Below are 21,607 nucleotides of genomic sequence, written 5' to 3'. Positions count from 1 at the left end.
TAGATAGATAGATAGATAGATAGATAGATAGATAGATAGACAGGTGGACAAAGAGACAGACAGACAGACAGATAGATAGATAGATAGATAGATAGATAGATAGATAGATAGATAGATAGATAGATAGATAGATAGATAGATAGGTTGTCAGACAGACAGATAGATGGATAGACAAACAGACAGACAGACAGACAGGTGGACAGATAGATAGATAGATAGATAGATAGATAGATAGATAGATAGATAGATAGATAGATAGATAGATAGATAGATAGATAGATAGATAGATAGATGGTAGACAGGTGGACAAAGAGACAGACAGACAGACAGACAGACAGATAGATAGATAGATAGATAGATAGATAGGTTGTCAGACAGACAGATAGATAGATAGACAAACAGACAGACAGACAGGTGGACAGATAGATAGATAGATAGATAGATAGATAGATAGATAGATAGATAGATAGATAGATAGATAGATAGATAGATAGATAGATAGACAGACAGGTGGACAGACAGATAGATAGATAGATAGATAGATAGATAGATAGATAGATAGATAGATAGATAGATAGATAGATAGATAGATAGATAGATAGATAGATGGTAGACAGGTGGACAAAGAGACAGACAGACAGACAGATAGATAGATAGATAGATAGATAGATAGGTTGTCAGACAGACAGATAGATAGATAGACAAACAGACAGACAGACAGGTGGACAGATAGATAGATAGATAGATAGATGGTAGACAGGTGGACAAAGAGACAGACAGACAGACAGACAGATAGATAGATAGATAGGTTGTCAGACAGACAGATAGATAGACAAACAGACAGACAGACAGGTGGACAGATAGATAGATAGATAGATAGATAGATAGATAGATAGATAGATAGATAGATAGATAGATAGGTTGTCAGACAGACAGATAGATGGATAGACAAACAGACAGACAGACAGGTGGACAGATAGATAGATAGATAGATAGATAGATAGATAGATAGATAGATAGATAGATAGATAGATAGATAGATAGATAGATAGATGGTAGACAGGTGGACAAAGAGACAGACAGACAGACAGACAGATAGATAGATAGATAGATAGATAGATAGATAGATAGATAGATAGATAGATAGATAGGTTGTCAGACAGACAGATAGATAGATAGATAGATAGATAGATATATAGATAGATATATAGATAGATAGATAGATAGATAGATAGATAGATAGATAGACAGACAGACAGGTGGATAGATAGATAGACAGACAGGTGGACAGATAGATAGATAGATAGATAGATAGATAGATAGATAGATAGATAGATAGATAGATAGATAGATGGTAGACAGGTGGACAAAGAGACAGACAGACAGACAGACAGACAGACAGACAGATAGATAGATAGATAGATAGATAGGTTGTCAGACAGACAGATAGATAGACAAACAGACAGACAGACAGGTGGACAGATAGATAGATAGATAGATAGATAGATAGATAGATAGATAGATAGATAGATAGATGGTAGACAGGTGGACAAAGAGACAGACAGACAGACAGACAGACAGACAGATAGATAGATAGATAGATAGATAGATAGATAGATAGATAGATAGATAGATAGATAGATAGGTTGTCAGACAGACAGGTGGATAGATAGATAGATAGATAGATAGATAGATAGATAGATAGATAGATAGATAGATAGATAGATAGATAGATAGATAGATAGATAGATAGATAGATAGATAGATAGATAGATAGATAGACAGGTGGACAAAGAGACAGACAGACAGACAGATAGATAGATAGATAGATAGATAGATAGATAGATAGATAGATAGATAGATAGATAGATAGATAGATAGATAGATAGATAGATAGATAGATAGATAGGTTGTCAGACAGACAGATAGATGGATAGACAAACAGACAGACAGACAGACAGGTGGACAGATAGATAGATAGATAGATAGATAGATAGATAGATAGATAGATAGATAGATAGATAGATAGATGGTAGACAGGTGGACAAAGAGACAGACAGACAGACAGACAGACAGACAGACAGATAGATAGATAGGTTGTCAGACAGACAGATAGATGGATAGACAAACAGACAGACAGACAGGTGGACAGATAGATAGATAGATAGATAGATAGATAGATAGATAGATAGATAGATAGATAGATAGATAGATAGACAGACAGGTGGACAGACAGATAGATAGATAGATAGATAGATAGATAGATAGATAGATAGATAGATAGATAGATAGATAGATAGATAGATAGATAGATAGATAGATAGATAGATGGTAGACAGGTGGACAAAGAGACAGACAGACAGACAGATAGATAGATAGATAGATAGATAGATAGATAGATAGATAGGTTGTCAGACAGACAGATAGATAGATAGACAAACAGACAGACAGACAGGTGGACAGATAGATAGATAGATAGATAGATGGTAGACAGGTGGACAAAGAGACAGACAGACAGACAGACAGACAGACAGACAGACAGATAGATAGATAGATAGGTTGTCAGACAGACAGATAGATAGACAAACAGACAGACAGACAGGTGGACAGATAGATAGATAGATAGATAGATAGATAGGTTGTCAGACAGACAGATAGATGGATAGACAAACAGACAGACAGACAGGTGGACAGATAGATAGATAGATAGATAGATAGATAGATAGATAGATAGATAGATAGATAGATAGATAGATAGATAGATAGATAGATAGATGGTAGACAGGTGGACAAAGAGACAGACAGACAGACAGACAGATAGATAGATAGATAGATAGATAGATAGATAGATAGATAGATAGATAGATAGATAGATAGATAGGTTGTCAGACAGACAGATAGATAGATAGACAAACAGACAGACAGACAGGTGGACAGATAGATAGATAGATAGATAGATAGATAGATAGATAGATAGATAGATAGATAGATAGATAGATAGATAGATAGATAGATAGATAGGTGGACAGACAAAGAGACAGACAGACAGATGGACAGACAGACAGACAGACAGATAGATAGATAGATAGATAGATAGATAGATAGATAGATAGATAGATAGATAGATAGCAGACAGGTGGACAGAAAGACAGATAAATAAATAGACAGACAGATAATGTGATGTTAGGAAACAGCATCTCTGCTCAGACACCTGCTGAAAAATGTGTTACTTTAGTTTCCTGTTGGGAGGTGGGCCACTATCTTTAGACAGAAGAAGAGCTGGAGAGGAAATGCTGGTAAACAGAACATGATTAAAGGGGCCACGTTAGTCGTCACTGTCATGATGAAAGAGAAACTTAATGAGGTGTTGATATGAGAGTCTAGCAAGCCACGCCCAATCCTGTCCTCTAGAAATGAATGAAGATCCTGCTCTCCTTTCTCTCGCCTGGGGACGCAACAAACTACAAAGACATACTAATACATAATGTCAGACTAAACAAGACCGAGGGCACATCATATTGTTCCCTTCACTGTTTTTCCTCTGAGTAGAGAGCGACATCTATTCAGAAGTGTTTGAATGAATTAAGGAAGAGACATTCAATGCTACACCGTGAAGAGGTGTGTGTTCTCAGATGATTTTCTATGCACGCATCTGTTCATGTCAGACAGGATGAAAGCAAACTAATGCAGTAGGAAGTGGAACATTTCTAGGCTTCAGACTCAAATCATCCTTTATTTACTCAAATACCTATTTATATTTGAAAACACTGACATGAATAGCATTAAAAGACTGAAAAGTGATTTTGAAATTATAGGTAAAAAAAAAAAAGGGTTAGAAAAAGGGCACAGCTTATAAAGGTCAGTGTCAGTGTTTCTAATGAAGACTTACCCCATCCAATGAGGAGATAGATGATGAAGTGTCTGTTCTCAGAGAAGATGACCATCAGTAGGGTATGTAGGTACAGACCTTCCACCAGCAACCAGTAGAAGTTTGCCATGATGAAGTAGTTGAAGATGATCAGGCTGGCCTTGCAACCAATCTAAACACAAGCACACATTGTGTACTGTATTTCTCTGAAACACCAAAGACTGAATGACAGGCAAAAGTGTAAAGATTTGGCGTGCAGTGACAGAAATAACCACCTTTTCAAGCATAAAATGTGTTTAGTTGACTATACATGTTTTGGCTTAGCTCAGTTCAGACCCTTGAAGGTGAAGTGTGTAATTGTTTTGATGTTAAAGTACTGTCTCATATCCCAGTTTAATGTGCTCAGACAGCTGAAAGTAAACCATTTGTAAGGTTGGCTTCCTGAAAAGAATTAGCACTTTCAAACATTGCTATGTTTGTTTGAGCTGTCTGGTATGTCAACCTCTGGTTTAACAAATGCTGTGGGATTGAGGTTGGGATTATGGGGTGTCTTAGTGTTGGGAAACAATCACAATTTATATTTGTTTAGTGACACTAGCTGTGCAGAAATTACACAGTACTGTTCAAAAGTTTGGGGCGGTAAGATTTTTTGAAAACGATACTGTTATTGTCCCTGTGAAACGCGAACTGAAGAAAGAAGGCAGAGCCTCAGAGTCACACCGACCTATTACTTAATCGGCATATGGACCAATGGTAGTTAAAAAAGATGTTTACCAGTCGGAGCAAACTTTTCCAGAAAGTTTGCTTTGGCAAGCTGTTTCGAACTCCTGAATCAAACTCCACATAGTGTTCCTATACAAAGTGACATCGCCAACTACTGGCATGGAATGCATAATACAGCCTTTTTAGTTACTTTCGCAGATCTGTGTGAACGGGATTGTTTTAACAACGTTGTTGTCTGTACGTGAAAAATACAAAGGGGAATCTTTGCTGTTTTTAGTACATCGTTGTCATGTAAAGTACATTTAATTACATTAAAGAGGACCTATTATGCCCCTTTTCACAAGATGTAATATAAGTCTCAGGTGTCCCCAAAATGTGTCTGTGAAGTTTCAGGTATAATTACACCACAGATCATTCTAAAAGCTTGTCAAATGTTAGTGGATAAATTTATGTAGCTGCTGTTGAGTTGATTCAACTCATCGACTAGCATGTGCCATCATGTTAATCTTTTGTACAAAACCCATATGGACGCCCACTATACATAGCGTACCTGTTTGCTATTTATGATTGCTATCAAATGCTGTGAATGGTCTAATATATTTTCCAAAATATCTCTCAAACAGAAACGTTCTTTCTTTAGCAATCGAGCTTGCCAGGGTCAACTTGCAGGCTATCCGAGCTAACAAGACTCTTAATAGTGTTTTGTGTTCATCTGTGCAGCCAACAGAACATTTAGCATGGTTTGCATAAAATTTGTCATGGCCTTTGAACTGGTACACCGTTGTCACTTGTGAAAAAAAATGACAGCGCCGTGGGTGGAAACATGCAAATTATGGGGTGTTAATATTATAATTAGATCCCCTTCCTACGTCACAAGGGGAGCGAAATCTGACAGACATGTTTTTTTACATGCTTGTAGAGAAAGGCTTGCCAAAACAGTTTACTGGGTTGTACGTTTTTCATGTTTTCTGGGTTGGTAGATGCAGACCTGCAGTCTGGTTATAGCACTTGAACACATAAAAAGTCAGATTTTCATGATATGTCCCCTTTAATTTACTTGTGGAACTTCAGTATGGATGGAGTCACTCACCAGAGACGGCTGCTTTGTACATTCTACATTTTCGTGGGAAAACAGAATGACGTCTTTGACCAGCACAGCGATGGCCCTCAGTATGAATGAGAAGAACAGGTTCAGATGGATGTAGTTCCTGGTGCAGTGGAGTTTTCTGTCGAAGCATGACAGTGCTGTAAATAAACATGGTCTCTTTCTATTTTAATTGTGCTTATGGTTAGTTTGTGAGAAAAATGAAAAGACGTCTTAAGCACTGTTCCATTCATCACATCTCCAGACAAGTTCTTAAATTAATAATTTCATTCCAGCTAGATAAACACTATCGGGCGCCAAGCATAATGTTTATCCTCAATGTCAAAAAGTTTAAAATATAGTCGTTCAGAAGCATGCCAAATTGGACTCCTCAATGATTACAATTAATATAAGGCAGGCTCATCCATCCATACAAAGTGTGCTGTAATATAAAGCAGAGACAACTACTGGAACTATTTAAGGCTCTGTTTCAGACCTGAACAGACAGAGGATGGTGCTGCCGGTGATAAGTGCGATGAGAGAGAGGCTGTGTCCGAGCGTGTAAAGGGTCCTCATCACTGTGTAGAAAAGAGAGAGCTGGACAGAGAGAGAAATAGTATAAGAAATGATTCGTATTTGCAATATTTTATTTACAGTTGGTTAAGACACCCCACATAATATTCAAAAATTCACTCCAAGGCACGTACACCATTATGCATTTGTCTAAAAAAAGAATGGAATTTTTGAATGGCACTTTTTAAGAATTTGTCTTAAAAAGTGTTTTTAAATGATTTTAAATAACCTTATCTTTGCCTGATTATTGTAGGCAAAAAAGATGATTGTAGGTACTGGAAAAGTGTTTGTCTAAAACACTCAATAACATGTCTACATTTGGCTAGTCCAATCATGTCGCACATTTTCCACAACATTTAAATTCTGTCATCACCCACCCACGCTCATGATGCATAAAAATCATACCTTTTTTTCAAGTAGAACAAAATGTCAAAGCTGCCATTTCCATATAATAGAAATGCATGGCTAACAGTTACATTTTCACTTGGTTTATTAAAAAAAAAGTATTCTATATGATCATTTAAAATCTAAATGAAAATATTAAAATAATATTGAGCTACATGAACAATTTCATATTAAAGGTGCCCTAGAATTAAAAATGGAATTTATCTTGGCATAGTTAAATAACAAGAGTTCAGTACATGGAAATGACATACAGTGAGTCTCAAACTCCATTGTTTCCTCCTTCTTATATAAATCTCATTTGTTTAAAAGACCTCAGACAAACAGGCGAATCTCAACATAACACTGATTGGCACCTTTAAACACAATATGAAACCCAGACTACCATTTTACACATATACATAATAATTAACTGTGACCCTGGACCACAAAACCAGTCATATTTTTGAAATTGAGATTTATACATCATAAATATAATAAATAATAATATTATTAGCTTATAAGCCTTCCATTGATGTATGGTTTGTTAGGATAGGACAATAGTTTGCCAGGATACAACAATCTTTGAACATCTGGAATCTGAGGGTGCAAAAAAATCAAAATATTGTCCAAATGTCCTTAGCAATTTATATCCACTCACAAAAGTACATTTTTGATCTATTTATGGTAGGAAATATACAAAATATATTCATGAAACATGATCTTTACATAATATTCTAATGATTTTTGGCCTAAAAGAAAAATTGGTCATTTTTACCCATACAATGTATTGTTGGCTATTGCTACAAATATACCCATGCAACTTTTGACTGGTTTTGTGGTCCAGGGCCACAATTAGTTAACCTTTGTGCGGTCTTCGTTTAAGAGACTACACTCATGGTCTTCGGGGTCTCTGGAGACCCCGGCAACAAAATGCAATTTTGTAAAAATATAATATTATAATATAATATTTTTTAAAAACCAATGAAATTTTATTCTGTTTATTAATGTTTTTACTCAACATTTGTGCAGTTTTTGGAGGATTTGTGATATCTTTTAATTCACTTTATAAAAGGCCCAGATTTCTAACTTTCATTCATGTGGATAACATGGATAATTTGACATGGTTTAGTGTAAGAATTTTTCCCATCTTTTGGAAAATGCAGTTATAAAAGTAAAAAAAACTAACATTTTTACCAGTAGATGGCTGCAGAGCTCCACTATGTGCTATGTACTATTTGAATGACTGAAAGACATCTTTTCACAAGTTTTTTTAGTTGGATTCATATCTAAATGTTATGAAATCACAATTATAACAATAAAAATTACTTTTGTCGGAGTTTAGCATTTTTTGTACTGAAAAAAATCAGTTTTTCAATAATATCATCAATAATCTAACCCACAGAGACCCCACTTAGAAACTGGACAGAATCCATTCTCAAAATCAGAAACAACGCACAACACACATAGACAGAAATGAAGTGGCACACTTCCAAAAATGCAAAAAACATCCCCAAAACAAAATGGACATGCTCACACACACGCACGCACAAAAATAAAAATAATTTATTTTATTATTTTATTATTTTTATTCTAAAATTATTATTGAAAAACTTATTTTGCCCTGCACAAAAAATGCTAAACTTTGACAAAGTAATTTTTATTGTTATAATTGTGATTTCATAACATTTAGATATGAATCCAACTGAAAAAAAAACTTGTGAAAAGATGTCTTTCAGTCATTCAAATAGTACATAGCAAATAGTGCAGCCATCTACTGGTAAAAGTAAAACTGCATTTTTCAAAAGATGGGCAAAAATCTCACACTAAACCATGTCAAATTATCCATGTTATCCCCATGAATGAAAGTTAGAAATGTGGGTCTTTTATAAAGTGGATTTTACATAAAAAGCTGTTCATGCATAAAAACCTATTTCAAAAAATATTTTTTAATTTATTTATATAAATTTAAAAGATATCACGAATCCTCCAAAAACTACACAAATGTTGAGAAAAACATTAATAAACAGAGTAAAATTACATTGGTTTTTAAAAACTAGATTATATTGTTACAAAATTACATTTTGTTGCACGGGGTCTCTGGAAGACCACGAACGTAACTTTTTTTTTTACACTAACATAAAAACAAGATATCACTCCAATTTTTTTTATTTGTAGATCTTAAAAGTGTTAACCACCGTACAAAGTCTCATGCCATTTGGACAAAGAGAACATTTTTTTTTAATTTGAGCAAACATCATTTGTGGGTCAAAAAGACCACGAAGACCACACAAGGGTTAAAAAAAAAAAAAGTTTCCCTTTGGTCGTCTCTCTTATCTCACCTAGGGTACCAAGTAAGCACCAAAAATAAATTATGAAGCCCTTTGAACAGTCACAAAATCACAAAATGGTTGAAATTATGAAGAAAAAAGGATGTAAATGCAGCAATTTTAGTTTAACAAAAGAACTCAGGAACAGAACAACCAAGTTAACATTCAACAAGAACTGACAATGAACAGAAGGAAATGCAGAGCTTAAATACACTGAACAAACCAATTTACATGAACATCAGTGCAAACGATAATCGAACAATAAGTAACCTAGGAGACTAACTAGAAATGGAAAAATGGAACAAAGGAAACTGAAAACAGAGGAAAAACCAACTCATTGTAAAACTCAAACAAACAGACTATCTGTAACAGTGCCAGAGCAATACCATGTTTTTTGGACAAATCCAATGGCTATAGCATGGACATGTACCACAGTATTCAACTTCCCTTGAAGCACTATGTAAATATATTATGGTGCTATAATATGGTATTCATTTAGTATCATCCTAAAAAGTATCATCATAGTATTACCATTTGATCGCTGCAACATAGCACCACTATAGTACTTTTTTACACTTTAGACATTAAACAAAATATATATTTCACACCTCAACAAAGTCATTATGCTTAAGCTCTGTTCCATGTTTTAAATTTGATGAAATAATTTTCACAAGCTAAATGTGAATTCTCTCACAAATAAAGGATCACAGGATGACTAATAACCATGGAAATGGCTTGCTGGACAGACGGCTGCTTGGTGGTGGAAGAGTGTGATAAAGCTCAGACAGACTCATCCCACATAAACAGCACTCTTTCAGTCTGACTTACTACCTGGCACGCTGGATCCACCCACTCAACAACATCAACAACACCAGGAACATTCCTCCTGCACTACTTTAAACATAAAGCTGACAGCATACTTAGGGAAATACTTACGAATTCGGCGTGAGATTAATATTTGACAAATTTTGGTTTATCTGTACGTTAAGAATGTTTTTGTCTGTGCGTGTGCATGTGAGTGTGTTTTTGCTTTGGTTTCAGAGCATTCTGACATGAAATATTTGCGATTGTGTGACATAAAAAAAAAAAGTATGTATAGTGTATATTTTGTGTATTTGTCTTGCTATGGATAAGTTCATAGTTATCATTTTGTGCATCATAAATAAACACAATTAAAAAGTTTACACTTTTTGAATAATTTGACAAAATATAATAATAATAAGTAATATTAGATTTTTCTTGATTTATTCACATTACAATTGGGCAAAGTCGTAATGCATATAAATACATTTCTCACAATTAATACTGAAATGGATCATCCATAAACAACTACGTGATGTGCAGGTTAACTGAGCTGTAGCAGTTAAAAAGGGGAGACAGAAACCAGCCTCTGTGCTGGCTTAAGATGAGATGAGGGATTGTTTCCTTCTTCTGACAATCTCTTATTTATTGTTGGATGTGGTATGTGTTTCAGTGAATGCCCATGGAAAACTTCTGGAGAACTTCAGATTAAAAGTGACACTAATATGGCACTTGGACCTCAACATGCGGCGCAAGGCCTAGGAAAAGGTGAGTATTATTTAGACAATGTCTAAGTAGTCTATTTACACTTAAAGGTGATGTGTGTCATTTTTTATGTTAAAATACTAGGTTGATTATTTTGAAAAGTGCACTATCAAACAGAGCTCTGCTATATTTAATCCGACATTGCAATGCTGGCTCAACCAATGACACAAGTTTCAGGGGCAGGATTATATAATTTTATGACCAACAGCAGATGATGTTTGAAAAAACAGTTTAAAAACAGTCATTAATTATCATCATTTTAATTTAAAAATGATGCAGAAATTACTCAACAAATCAAAGTCAGAAGCTATTATAAGCCTCCATTCTCCTCTGAAGCAATTAGTAAATTATTTAATTTAAATACAACCTTCACCCTAAAGTACTAATTTAAGTGTGAAAGACTGGTCTATCTACCATATCTGTACATCCATTAGGCAATAGCACTTGCAGTGAACCCTAAAACGAATATCAGGTGTCCTTTTACAGAGAATCAATACCCCAAGGTTAGAAGATCAATGTCCGATTTAATTCGTCAATGGGCTTGTTTTAATTTCTCTGAAGTGGCCCGGAGCACATCTCTTTGAAGCGAAGCAGGATGGGGCTCAAAAAAACAGGTTTCAGACAGGTTTGACTCAAGGTCGATCAGTGTTCTTATTAACGCCTTAAGGAGGACGACTTCAGTCATCTCTGCTAATTTCCACGAGAGAACTCTGTGAGGATGGGAATGTGCCCTCTGCTACTGTGTCTCTCCCCTTCAGGAAATTGCTTTAATGTTTCATTTCCCCCGACACAGGATAAGCATGAAAAACAGCAAACTGTCCCCTCATCGCTCAAACGAGCAGCGCAGAGTCAACTGGGCACCATCCCAATCCACACAGCTGCCAACCATCTTACTGCGGAGCACGTGCTGAACTCTGGGTGATGTCAAAAGTCCATTGACGATAGTTGTGATGGAAAACATTTCTAGGGAGATGTACTGTCTCTCTTAACATTAAAGAACAATACGCAAGTACAATAAAACAGGATTTTCCTAACTCTTTTGAAATGAAAGTGATTACATGGCCCACTTTGATAAATGAGGGTGTTTATCACATGAAAGAGGTTAGCCAATGATAACAGAGTTAAAGGTGCCCTAGAACTTATTTTTAAAAGATGTAATATGAGTGTGAAGTTTCAGTTCAGAATACCCCATAGATTTTTTTTAATTCATTTTTTTAACTGCCTATTTTGGGGCATCATTAACTATGCACCGATATATAGGTTGCGGCCCCTTTAATTCTCATGCTCCCCCGGAGCTTGCGCTTGACTTGAACAGCATAAACACAGTTTACACAGCTAATATAACCCTCAAAATGGATCTTTACAAGATGTTCGTCATGCATGCTGCATGCATACATCAGATCATGTGAGTATAGTATTTATTTGGATGTATTACATTTGATTCTGAATGAGTTTGAGGCTATGCTCTGTGGCTAACAGTTACACACTGTTGGAGAGATTTATAAAGAAAGTTGTGTTTATGAATTATACAGACTGCAAGTGTTTAAAAATGAAAATAGTGACGGCTCTTGTCTCCGTGATTACAGTAATAAACGATGGTAACTTTAACCACATTTAACAGTACATTAGCAACATGCTAACGAAACATTTAAGAACATTTTAGAAAGACAATTTACAAATATCACTAAAAATATCATGATATCATGGATCATGTCAGTTATTATTGCTCCATCTGCCATTTTTTGCTATTGTTCTTGTTTGCTTACCTAGTCTGATGATTCAGCTGTGCACAGATCCAGAGGTTCTGCCCTTGTCTAATGCCTCGATCATGGGCTGGCATATGCAAATATTGGGGCATACACCCCAACTGTTACGTAACAGTCAGTGTTATGTTGAGATTCGCCTGTTCTTCGGAGGTCTTTTAAACAAATGAGATTTATATAAGAAGGAGGAAACAATGGAGTTTGAGTTTGACTTACTGTATGTCATTTCCATGTACTGAACTCTTGTTATTCAACTATGCCAAGGTAAATTCAATATTTAATTCTAGGGAACCTTTAATGTGCATACAGTGTTAAAAGTGCATTAGCAAAAACAGCCCGTTTAATTTTATGGTTTAGAAAAAGGGTGAATTTTGTTTTGTTTGTTTTGTTTTTTTTTTGACTAAAACCCATTTCCACTACTATATACGTGAAGCAAATAATTGCTTAGATGTCAAACAGGTTCTAATGAAATCCAGTTCAAATCCAATTTATATGCTGGATCATCCTGTTTTTGTGTCTATAGCCTTAGACAGGCTGATTTGCACCATTTCAAGGCTGCTTCAGTCATTGCATGCATCCCCTTTCAACATTTAGCCAATCCGAGCAGGCCGATGTGTCAGCATGTCTGCTCTGATCCTTGGTATCACCTCAAGTCGCACTGACAACTCACTACGCTTCAGAGGGCTGATTATCCAGCCATAAGAGGCATTTGCCCTCGCTGCTGGAGACGACGCTTGTCCACAAACGCTCAAAACCACACAGTCATGACAGAGTAAGGCAATATAAAACACACAACACATGTGTTGACATTTTTATAGAAAATCCCTCTAATAAAAGCGGATTTCGTTTCAACTTTTTCAAGTTAAAGCAGATTTGAGCTCTGTCATCCTGAAGTATTCGTTTTCTCTAAAATAGAGTATTCCTCCCAGTGCAGTTTAATGTCAGTTTGGTGTATTACCAAGACTAGACATTTCAGCATCATAATTTATTAAATTGTACAATCTTAGACTCAAAATGCTTTGGCTGAACTTTCGCTCTTGCCAACTGACTTATGTTAATCTGGAACATTTTAATACTTAATAGGACATTTATTTGTCATAATTACTTAAAAAGAGTATAAGATACTTAACATTTGCATTTAAATCCTTATATGGTTTTTGTGTTAAATGCTCTTCTTTCCCTCAGACGGCTGTTTAAGTTAGAATGCAGGGGAGGTTTCATCTGATTATGTTGGAGACGTTTCCTTTTTGTCAAAATTACAGTTTCTCCATATGGCCTCCAACATACATGTGGAGACAACAACATCATGTATGTTGTTGTCTCCACATGTATGTTGGAGGCCCTATGGAGAATGTCATTTTGACATTTTGACTTAAGCTTAAGGTTTCCAACGTTCCTATCGTTCCCTGCATTCCCAAGGCTCCCTACCCTTATAAAATAGCACAGAACTATTAAGAGCATTAATTTAATAAACAATGCCATGAAGACTTAACGATGCTACAAATCTTAAGGCAAAACAGGTCATGGGTACGAGTTAAAAACATCTCACGACTTATGTTTTGACTAAAAATAAGATGGGGAAAATCTGAGTTATATTAATAAATATCCTGACGTATCCGAGCTTTATAATGACAGTAAGCGATACCAATGAGTATGAGCTGAAGAAAGTGCATCCATCCATCATAAACGTACTCCACGCGGCTCCGGGGGGTTAATAAAGTCCTTCTGAAGCAAAGTGATGCGTTTGTGTAAAAAAATATCCATATTTAACAAGTTATGAAGTAAAATATCTAGCTTCCAACAGATCGCCTTCAGTATTCAACTTAGGAAGAAAGTGCAACGCCTCTCACAGTTCAAAAAGCCTATGCTACATCCTACGCCTTCCCTATTCAACTTACGGAAAAAGCATAACTGACGCGACGCCAGTTCCGTTTTTTCCATTTTCCGGTGGAAGCTAGATATTTTACTTTATAACATGTTAAATATGGATATTTTTTTTTTACACAAACACATCGCTTCACTTCTGAAGGCCTTTATTAGCTGTGTGGAGTATGTTTATGATGGATGTGGATGTGGATGGATGCAGTTTCTTGAGCTTCATACTTGGTATCGCTCACTGCCATTATAAAGCTTGGATGCGTCAGGATATTTATTAATATATCTCTGATTATGATCATCAGAAAGAAGAAAGTCATATACACCTAGGATGGCTTGAGGGTGAGTAAAGCTTGGGGTAATTTTCATTTGAAAGTGAACTAATCCTTTAAGCAGCACAACTTTTTTTCAACACTGATAATAATAAGAAATGTTTCTTGAGCCCCAAATCAGCATATTATATGATTTCTGAAGGCACTGAAGACTGGAGTAATGGGTTCTAAAAATTTAGCTTTGCATCACAGGAATAAATTACATTTTAAAATATATTAAAAAATGTTTCACAATATTACTGCATTTTTGTGAGGATAAGGGAAATTCTTTCAAATACATTAAAAAATCTTACTGATCCCAAACTTTTGAACAGCAGTGTGTATATTTTTGTACATTGTATATTTATCTGTTTTGTTCATAATATTTCAATTTGGTGGATTAATCTGAGGAACATTGTCACTCTAAAGAGAAAAATCCTTTTATAGGAAGCTATAGATTATGTACATCATGACAGATGTTTTCTTTATTACATGATTTGATTTGAATAACGACTTATATCAGTGGGGGTCAGCCTGTAATTCTGACAATTAGATTGAATAATTGAATCATGTTTTATGTCTTAGTTCCTTAAAAAGTTATGGAATAGAATAGGATATTATACAAAAATGTGAATTATACAAGGTAAAACTCAATAACTCAATTTATTAAAAATAAATAACCATCTAACCACCCAATATAGACTAGCAGAACAAATTACTAAAAACTTGTGAAACTCCAAATGATTCACTTCAGTCCTCCATTTTGGCAGTCTGTCTTGACACTGGCATTGCCATGGTTCACTTCCTGCAGAGATTCTCTCCATTCCACTAGCTCATGCTTATTCATATCTCTAAAGTACAATCACAGGATGAAACTGTAAAATTCACAGGCGACTGCTGTTCCAGGACAAGCTATTTAATGGACTGAGAGAATCTAATGTTATTATGAGAAATGTTACATAATACTGGACATTTATAGTGTTTTTTTTTTTTTTTAATTCTGCTGCCATAAAGGAACAAAAGCACCTCTCTGCTCTGATTCTTTTATCATCTCAACCCATTTTTTTTTTTTTTTTTGGCTTTCTGGCACTCTTTTCAACTTCAAATGCATCTAAAATCATTTGTCTCCAAATTCGGGATCCTGGGAAGAAATATAATACTGAGAGCAATTTGGTTGAAAGCCCATGAAAATACACTTGAGCCAGCTGCTTGCTTTCTTTTAAAACTCTAGTGCTTTCCACGACTGTTTGCCTCTGTCTGACACACGCATGAACACACACATGCATTCATGTACGCGCTCGCATTTCCAAATGCGCACAAACACGGTCTCTGCCCCAAAGGTAGTCCCAGCTGGCATAGATGCAGGCACTAAAAGGCTCAGGGTCCTGAAATGTCCTCAGCGTCCACACACAGTGATTTTTCTGTTGTTATAGCACATGTGGAGAGGGAACAACAGTGCCATTCAGAAAAAATATCTTCATTTACCACTGTCATTCATGCGTAGCTCCTTCAGGATGGTAAGAGCAATGATCCTAAATACTGTGTACAATCAAAAGTCCCATTCTGGTATCAGGACAAATGACTGTAAAGTAATTCTGAGAAAGATCTAACTGCATAAATTCAGTCACTCACCTTGGTTGCATTCGGGGTTGACACAGAACAAACGCTCTTGACGCTGGGATACACGTCGGACCAGCCTTCCGTAGTGCAGTTCCTCTTAATGGTCCCTAGAACAAACAGACATCGCTTTGTTAACAGCCAATTTATCAAACTGATTAATGGCAATTTAGTCTGTCAATGAGCATTAGCGAGTGTTTTGGTGGGTAACACTTCGCAGCATTGCACATCACAGTATACTAAAATCTATATAACTAAGTTATGTTAATGAGAATATGAATTTTTTATTAGTATTTTGATAATGAGAACTATTATTTGTTATATTTTTCCTTTTGATTATATGTGCAATGACCCTGAAATACATCTTTATTCTGTGTCCAGCCTTTTTCTTTAGGTGCAATTACCTGTACATTTCCATCTCCATGGGCTGCATTATACTTGTAAATCCATATGGCACCAGTGATAATGGAATAGTTTTGCACATCACTGATGGATTCAGTCAAGGCTGAGAGGCAGAGGCTGAATGTGAAGTATAAATACAGTATATTTGTGTTTCATGCACTAAAGTATCTGCGTGTAGGCTTGTTAATCCTCTCAGTAGCGAAAACAGCCTCCTACACGTTGCACTGCATCAATGACCACCATTACACCTGAAGAAGAGCAGCTGGCAGGCTAACAAAGAATACATGAACACATTTACAAATCAACTGAACATTATAACACCCAACAGACCCTGTACAAGAAAATAAGTGGGCTGAAAGATACATTTTGGAACATTTGATGTAAAATTAGTCCTGGATAGAGTGAAGACCAACGGAATATAATAATATAATGAAGAAGATGAATGAATGCATAATAAAATACTTTATTTTATCCCAGTTGAATATGCAGAGACTATAAGTAAACAATCTGTAGGTTCACTCGAAAAAATGCTGGGTTAAAAACAACCCAAGTTGGGTCGAAAATGGACAAACCTAGCGGTTGGGTTAAATGTTTGTCCAACGTGCTGGGCAGTTTTATTTAACCCAACTATTGTTTAAAAATTACTATATGGCTGGCTTAAAATGAACCCAAAATATGTTGAAAATTAGAAATAGAAATTAGACACATAATTACTAGAGGCAACAATAATAATCAAAAGGTGAATTTTATTAATAAGAAATTTAATAAATGTTTATTGTTTAATTATTATTCATTAAATATTAATAAATGTTAAATTATTAAACATATTAATAAATGTTAATTTCCAACATATTTTGGGATGATTTTATGCAAGTAATACAGTCATTTTTAAACAATAGTTGAGTTAAATAAAACTACCCAGCAGGTTGTTCAAACAATTAAACCAACCGCTGGGTTAAAACAACCCAATTGCTGTGTTTGTCCATTTTCAACCCAACTTGGGATGTTTTTAACCCAGCATTTTTTAGAGTCTTGATTTACCTGAAAACTATTGTAAAATTATGTACATTTGTTATTTTATTTATTATTATAAAATAAAAAGTAATTATATTTAATTATTTTTTATTTTATTACCTAATGAATTTGAAAAAATATTAATTTTAATAATTTTAATAAAATAATAATTAAAATAAAAAGTATATATATATATATATATATATATATATATATATATATATATATATATATATATATATATATGATGTTTATTTATTATATAAATAATAAAAAAGTAAAAAATCAAGGTAAATTTTATTTGTCCAACACTTTTCACAAAATATCATGTACAATGTTCTTCTACAGAGTAAATACTCATATTTTTAGCATGAATAATTTCTAAACATTCATTTACAGCGATCCATCTTAATTTGGAAGCTATTTTTTGCTATGATTTTTTCTTTTTTGTGGAAACATTTTTTCCAGAGAAAGGCAAAAAATTGGCCTCGGTTTTGATGCGAATTTAATGGATTAAAAAAACAAAACAAAAAACAGAGAGAGGACTTTTCTTCCTGACTTCACAAACCCAACACACACTGGACTCGGTCAGTAGATCATTGACCTAAAAGCAACTAAGCTAGATAATAATGTGTATTTACTAACATCAATAGTGATTGAGTAAAACAACTTCTGATGACTTCAGAGCTCCTTGTGAAGAGTGTATGTTCTATCTATATTTTAGGAATGAGAGGAAAGCAGAATGAATATTTAATTGCATTTCATAGGGCCAAATATGTGGGAGAGCACAACTACATAACTGTAGAGCACTTTGTGAGAGAGAGAGAATGTAAACTCTACTGACATGTATCAACATGGAGATTTATTTTTGTCCGTGTCCAGCCTGAAACAAATCCCCCAAATACACACCCACACATGCTCTCACACACCCAGCCATGCAGATCAGAACTTACACATGTGCATACAGGCACTCAAACACACGCACAAGCCTAACAAAAGGGTCTGTCTGTTCAAACAGACAGATTCAGGCTTTATAAAGGTGCTAACTAACCCATCTTTGAAATCCTGGTCCACCTTACTCGTCCTATTCACATGGATCCGCTAATTACGTCATCATGTGAGCTCTTATCTTCAATTCAGATTGTCAGAAGGGTAATCAAACATGTATTTGTCCAGGTGCATAAGTGCTTTGCGGGAGCACAAAGCGGGACTGCTTTGCTGCTTCTAACTGCCATTCAGGGACACAAACGCAAAGGTGCAGAGCTTTGTGCTGGCAGAAGCCTGACAGACAGCTACTTTTCATTCCGTGCATGGCACATCAGTCCAAAACCTTTACATCTAACATGACATTAGCAACAAAGACAGGAAGAAGGCTACATGTGGAGTAATTTTGTACATCCTCCAGAAGGCTACTGTGGAAATGACAGGTGTAATGCAGTAATGTGATGCAGGGGCTTTGTTTTTTAATTATTATATATAAATAAATTTAATAATATAAATTTAAAATATTTTTTAAACAATATATCCCTCTAAAGCCATTTTATAGATAATATTGCCATACAACCCCCAGTGTTAAAGGGTTAGTTCACCCAAAAATGAAAATTCAGTGATTAATTACTCACCCTCATGTCGTTCCACATCCATAAGACCTTCGTTCATCTTCAGAACACAAATTAATAGTGGTTCAACGGATCACAAAACTCACGGTGCAGATCATATCATGGTTATTAAGTCACGGATTGGATCATTTTTCGGATCAGCACAAAATAAATAAAAAAATGGGTGGTGGGGGGTAACTTTGCATTTATTACTTAGCCCACTTTAACTACTCCGATACCACAGAAGAAATTTTTTGCCAAACTAATACATTATTAAAGCCAAGTGAACAGACTGTAAAAAGAACAAATACTGTACACCAATTATAAGCAGAGATAAATAGAACATAAAGTTACAATAGTTGCCGAGAGGATTTTTTTGACTGACATAATGCCTGTATGTGTCCATCCAAGTGCATTGAGGACACGAAAGAGAAATCAATTTGGAGTTTGCAAGCTATCTGAATCGCGCCTCTCTCTCTTTGTGTGTGCGCGAGCCTTGAATGTGCGTTTGTGTGCACCAATAACAGCATGGCGTGCGATACCGAATTAAATCCTCTTTTCTTCTAGCGCTGGAATGGTTTTATATCTGTTTAATGCATTAACTAGCAAGACAAAACACGTGCAAATGATAACCTTTCACTCTGTTGCAGTTAAACCTGCAGTTGATCCGCAAATCACATACATGCTGAACCGTGGGGCTTGGTCCGTACAGATCACGGATCAACAATGATCCGTTTAACCACTACAAATTAAGATGTTTTTTATGAAATCTAAGAGTTTTTTTTATCCCCCATAAAAAGCAACATAATTACCACATTCAAGGTCCAGAAAAGTAGTAAAGACATCATTAAAATAGTCCATGTGACTACAGTGGTTCAACCTTAAAGGGATAGTTCACCCAAAAAGGAAAATTCTGTCATCATTTACTCACCCTCAGGTTTTTCCCAACCTATATAAATGTCTTTGTTCTGCTGAACAGAAAGGAAGATATTTAGAAGAATATCAGTAACCAAACAGATCTCATCCCCCATTGACTACCATAGTATTTGTTTTTCCTACTATGATAGTCAATGGGGGATGAGATCTTTTGGTTACTGACCTTCTTCCAAATATCTTCCTTTGTGTTACTACTTCTCTGGACCTTGAATGTGGTAATTATGTTGCTTTCTATGGGGGATAAAAAAAATAAAAAAACTCATATTTCATCAAAAATATATTTGTGTTCCAAAGACGAACAAAGGACTTAAGAGTTTGGAACGACATGAGGGTGAGTAATTAATGAACATATTTTTTTGCACTTTCTTTCTCTAAAACTGGACCACAAATTGAAAACCCCTGATGTAACGTACATGAGCTCAGCTGAGGAAGAGAAATGGGAGGTTGAACCCACACTGCCCACACAACCTCAAGGCACATGAATCTACCTATTACAATGAAAGTACCTGATATATATATATCTGTTCTACCCCTTACAATCCATTAACCTCTGTCAAATGATTGAAAATATACCCTCTGAACACTGGGCTGAGAAACTGCAATGCGTTGCTTTTTTGAGAGCTACTTTGCAGGAAAAAAACAGCTGATAATATCTGTGGTAACAGCTAATGGAGCATAAATGATGCTGATGGTGATGACAGTGATTCATCTGTGAAAAGTTCAGCAATACATTAGAAAGCTTGATTGGAAATGATAATCATGTGCTATAAAACCACAGGTCAGCATGTGTTTCCAGATGTTCTTGGCTAATTTGGCTCCTTAACTCTGTGGATATCCAGCAGCACCATGTGCTCCTGCATGACCTCTCTGTGCCAGCAGGTTAGAAAGCTCACAAAGGCTGGAAATAGACTGATTGGGGAATCAGGGCTGTATACTCCCACACTCTGGAAGTTGACAGGCAACTTCTCTGTGGGGAAGAACGAGTGTGCTGGTTCTGTGCCCTCGGCTTGGGTCCACGGGTCAATGAGCATGTCCGAGCAGAAGGGGAAAGACATGATTCACTCACTCCAGCCTTCGGTTTACTCCCTTACTCATTAATTTACTCACAGTCACAATCACACCAGCAAAATTCACTCTATTCATTTACAAAATGCTCGCCTTCAAATCGAAAATCATAGCAGCATATTATTGTCATTATCTGCTTTGTGCACGAGAGCTCAACTGATTAAACTTCAAAAACGTAATGTTCAAAATAGGGGTTTACAGCTTAATGCCATTAGAAAACCTGTTTAGGCTGTTTTGGAGAAAATCTAGGCACCTTTTCAAGGACAACTCTCTGAGGAACTTACAAAATGGAACCTATAGTTCTTGAAAGACTGTCAATGTTCATTACGTTGCCCCAAACCTAACCCCAAAAGGGAACGTTTTTGATATATTGAAGTAATGAAGTTCCTTTAAAGACATATATGAGGTATCTTCAAAAGGGCATCTAGAGGTTCTCCAAAATTTGGCTCTGACATTGTAACAACCAATATTATACTTTTTTTTTTTTTTAATTACTGGTAT

General features: G+C 35.5%; 1 protein-coding gene across 1 annotated transcript in view; it reads right to left on the bottom strand.

The window, feature by feature from the left end:
• Window positions 1-21,607, bottom strand: part of vipr2 (vasoactive intestinal peptide receptor 2) — a 46,468-nt gene that overhangs the window by 11,542 nt on the left and 13,319 nt on the right. The window contains exons 4-7 of the mRNA XM_067377913.1: window positions 16,107-16,201; window positions 6,172-6,272; window positions 5,682-5,817; window positions 3,890-4,040 (exon numbers count right to left, since the gene is read on the bottom strand). Of these exons, the coding sequence (XP_067234014.1) occupies window positions 3,890-4,040; window positions 5,682-5,817; window positions 6,172-6,272; window positions 16,107-16,201 (483 nt within the window). The remainder of the gene's footprint in view (window positions 1-3,889; window positions 4,041-5,681; window positions 5,818-6,171; window positions 6,273-16,106; window positions 16,202-21,607) is intronic.

The sequence above is a fragment of the Chanodichthys erythropterus genome, chromosome 23, assembly GCF_024489055.1.
Source record: "Chanodichthys erythropterus isolate Z2021 chromosome 23, ASM2448905v1, whole genome shotgun sequence".
NCBI classification, from domain to species: Eukaryota; Metazoa; Chordata; class Actinopteri; order Cypriniformes; family Xenocyprididae; genus Chanodichthys; species Chanodichthys erythropterus.
The sequence above is the reverse complement of the archived record's forward strand: the minus strand, read 5'-3'. Positions and strand labels throughout refer to the sequence as shown.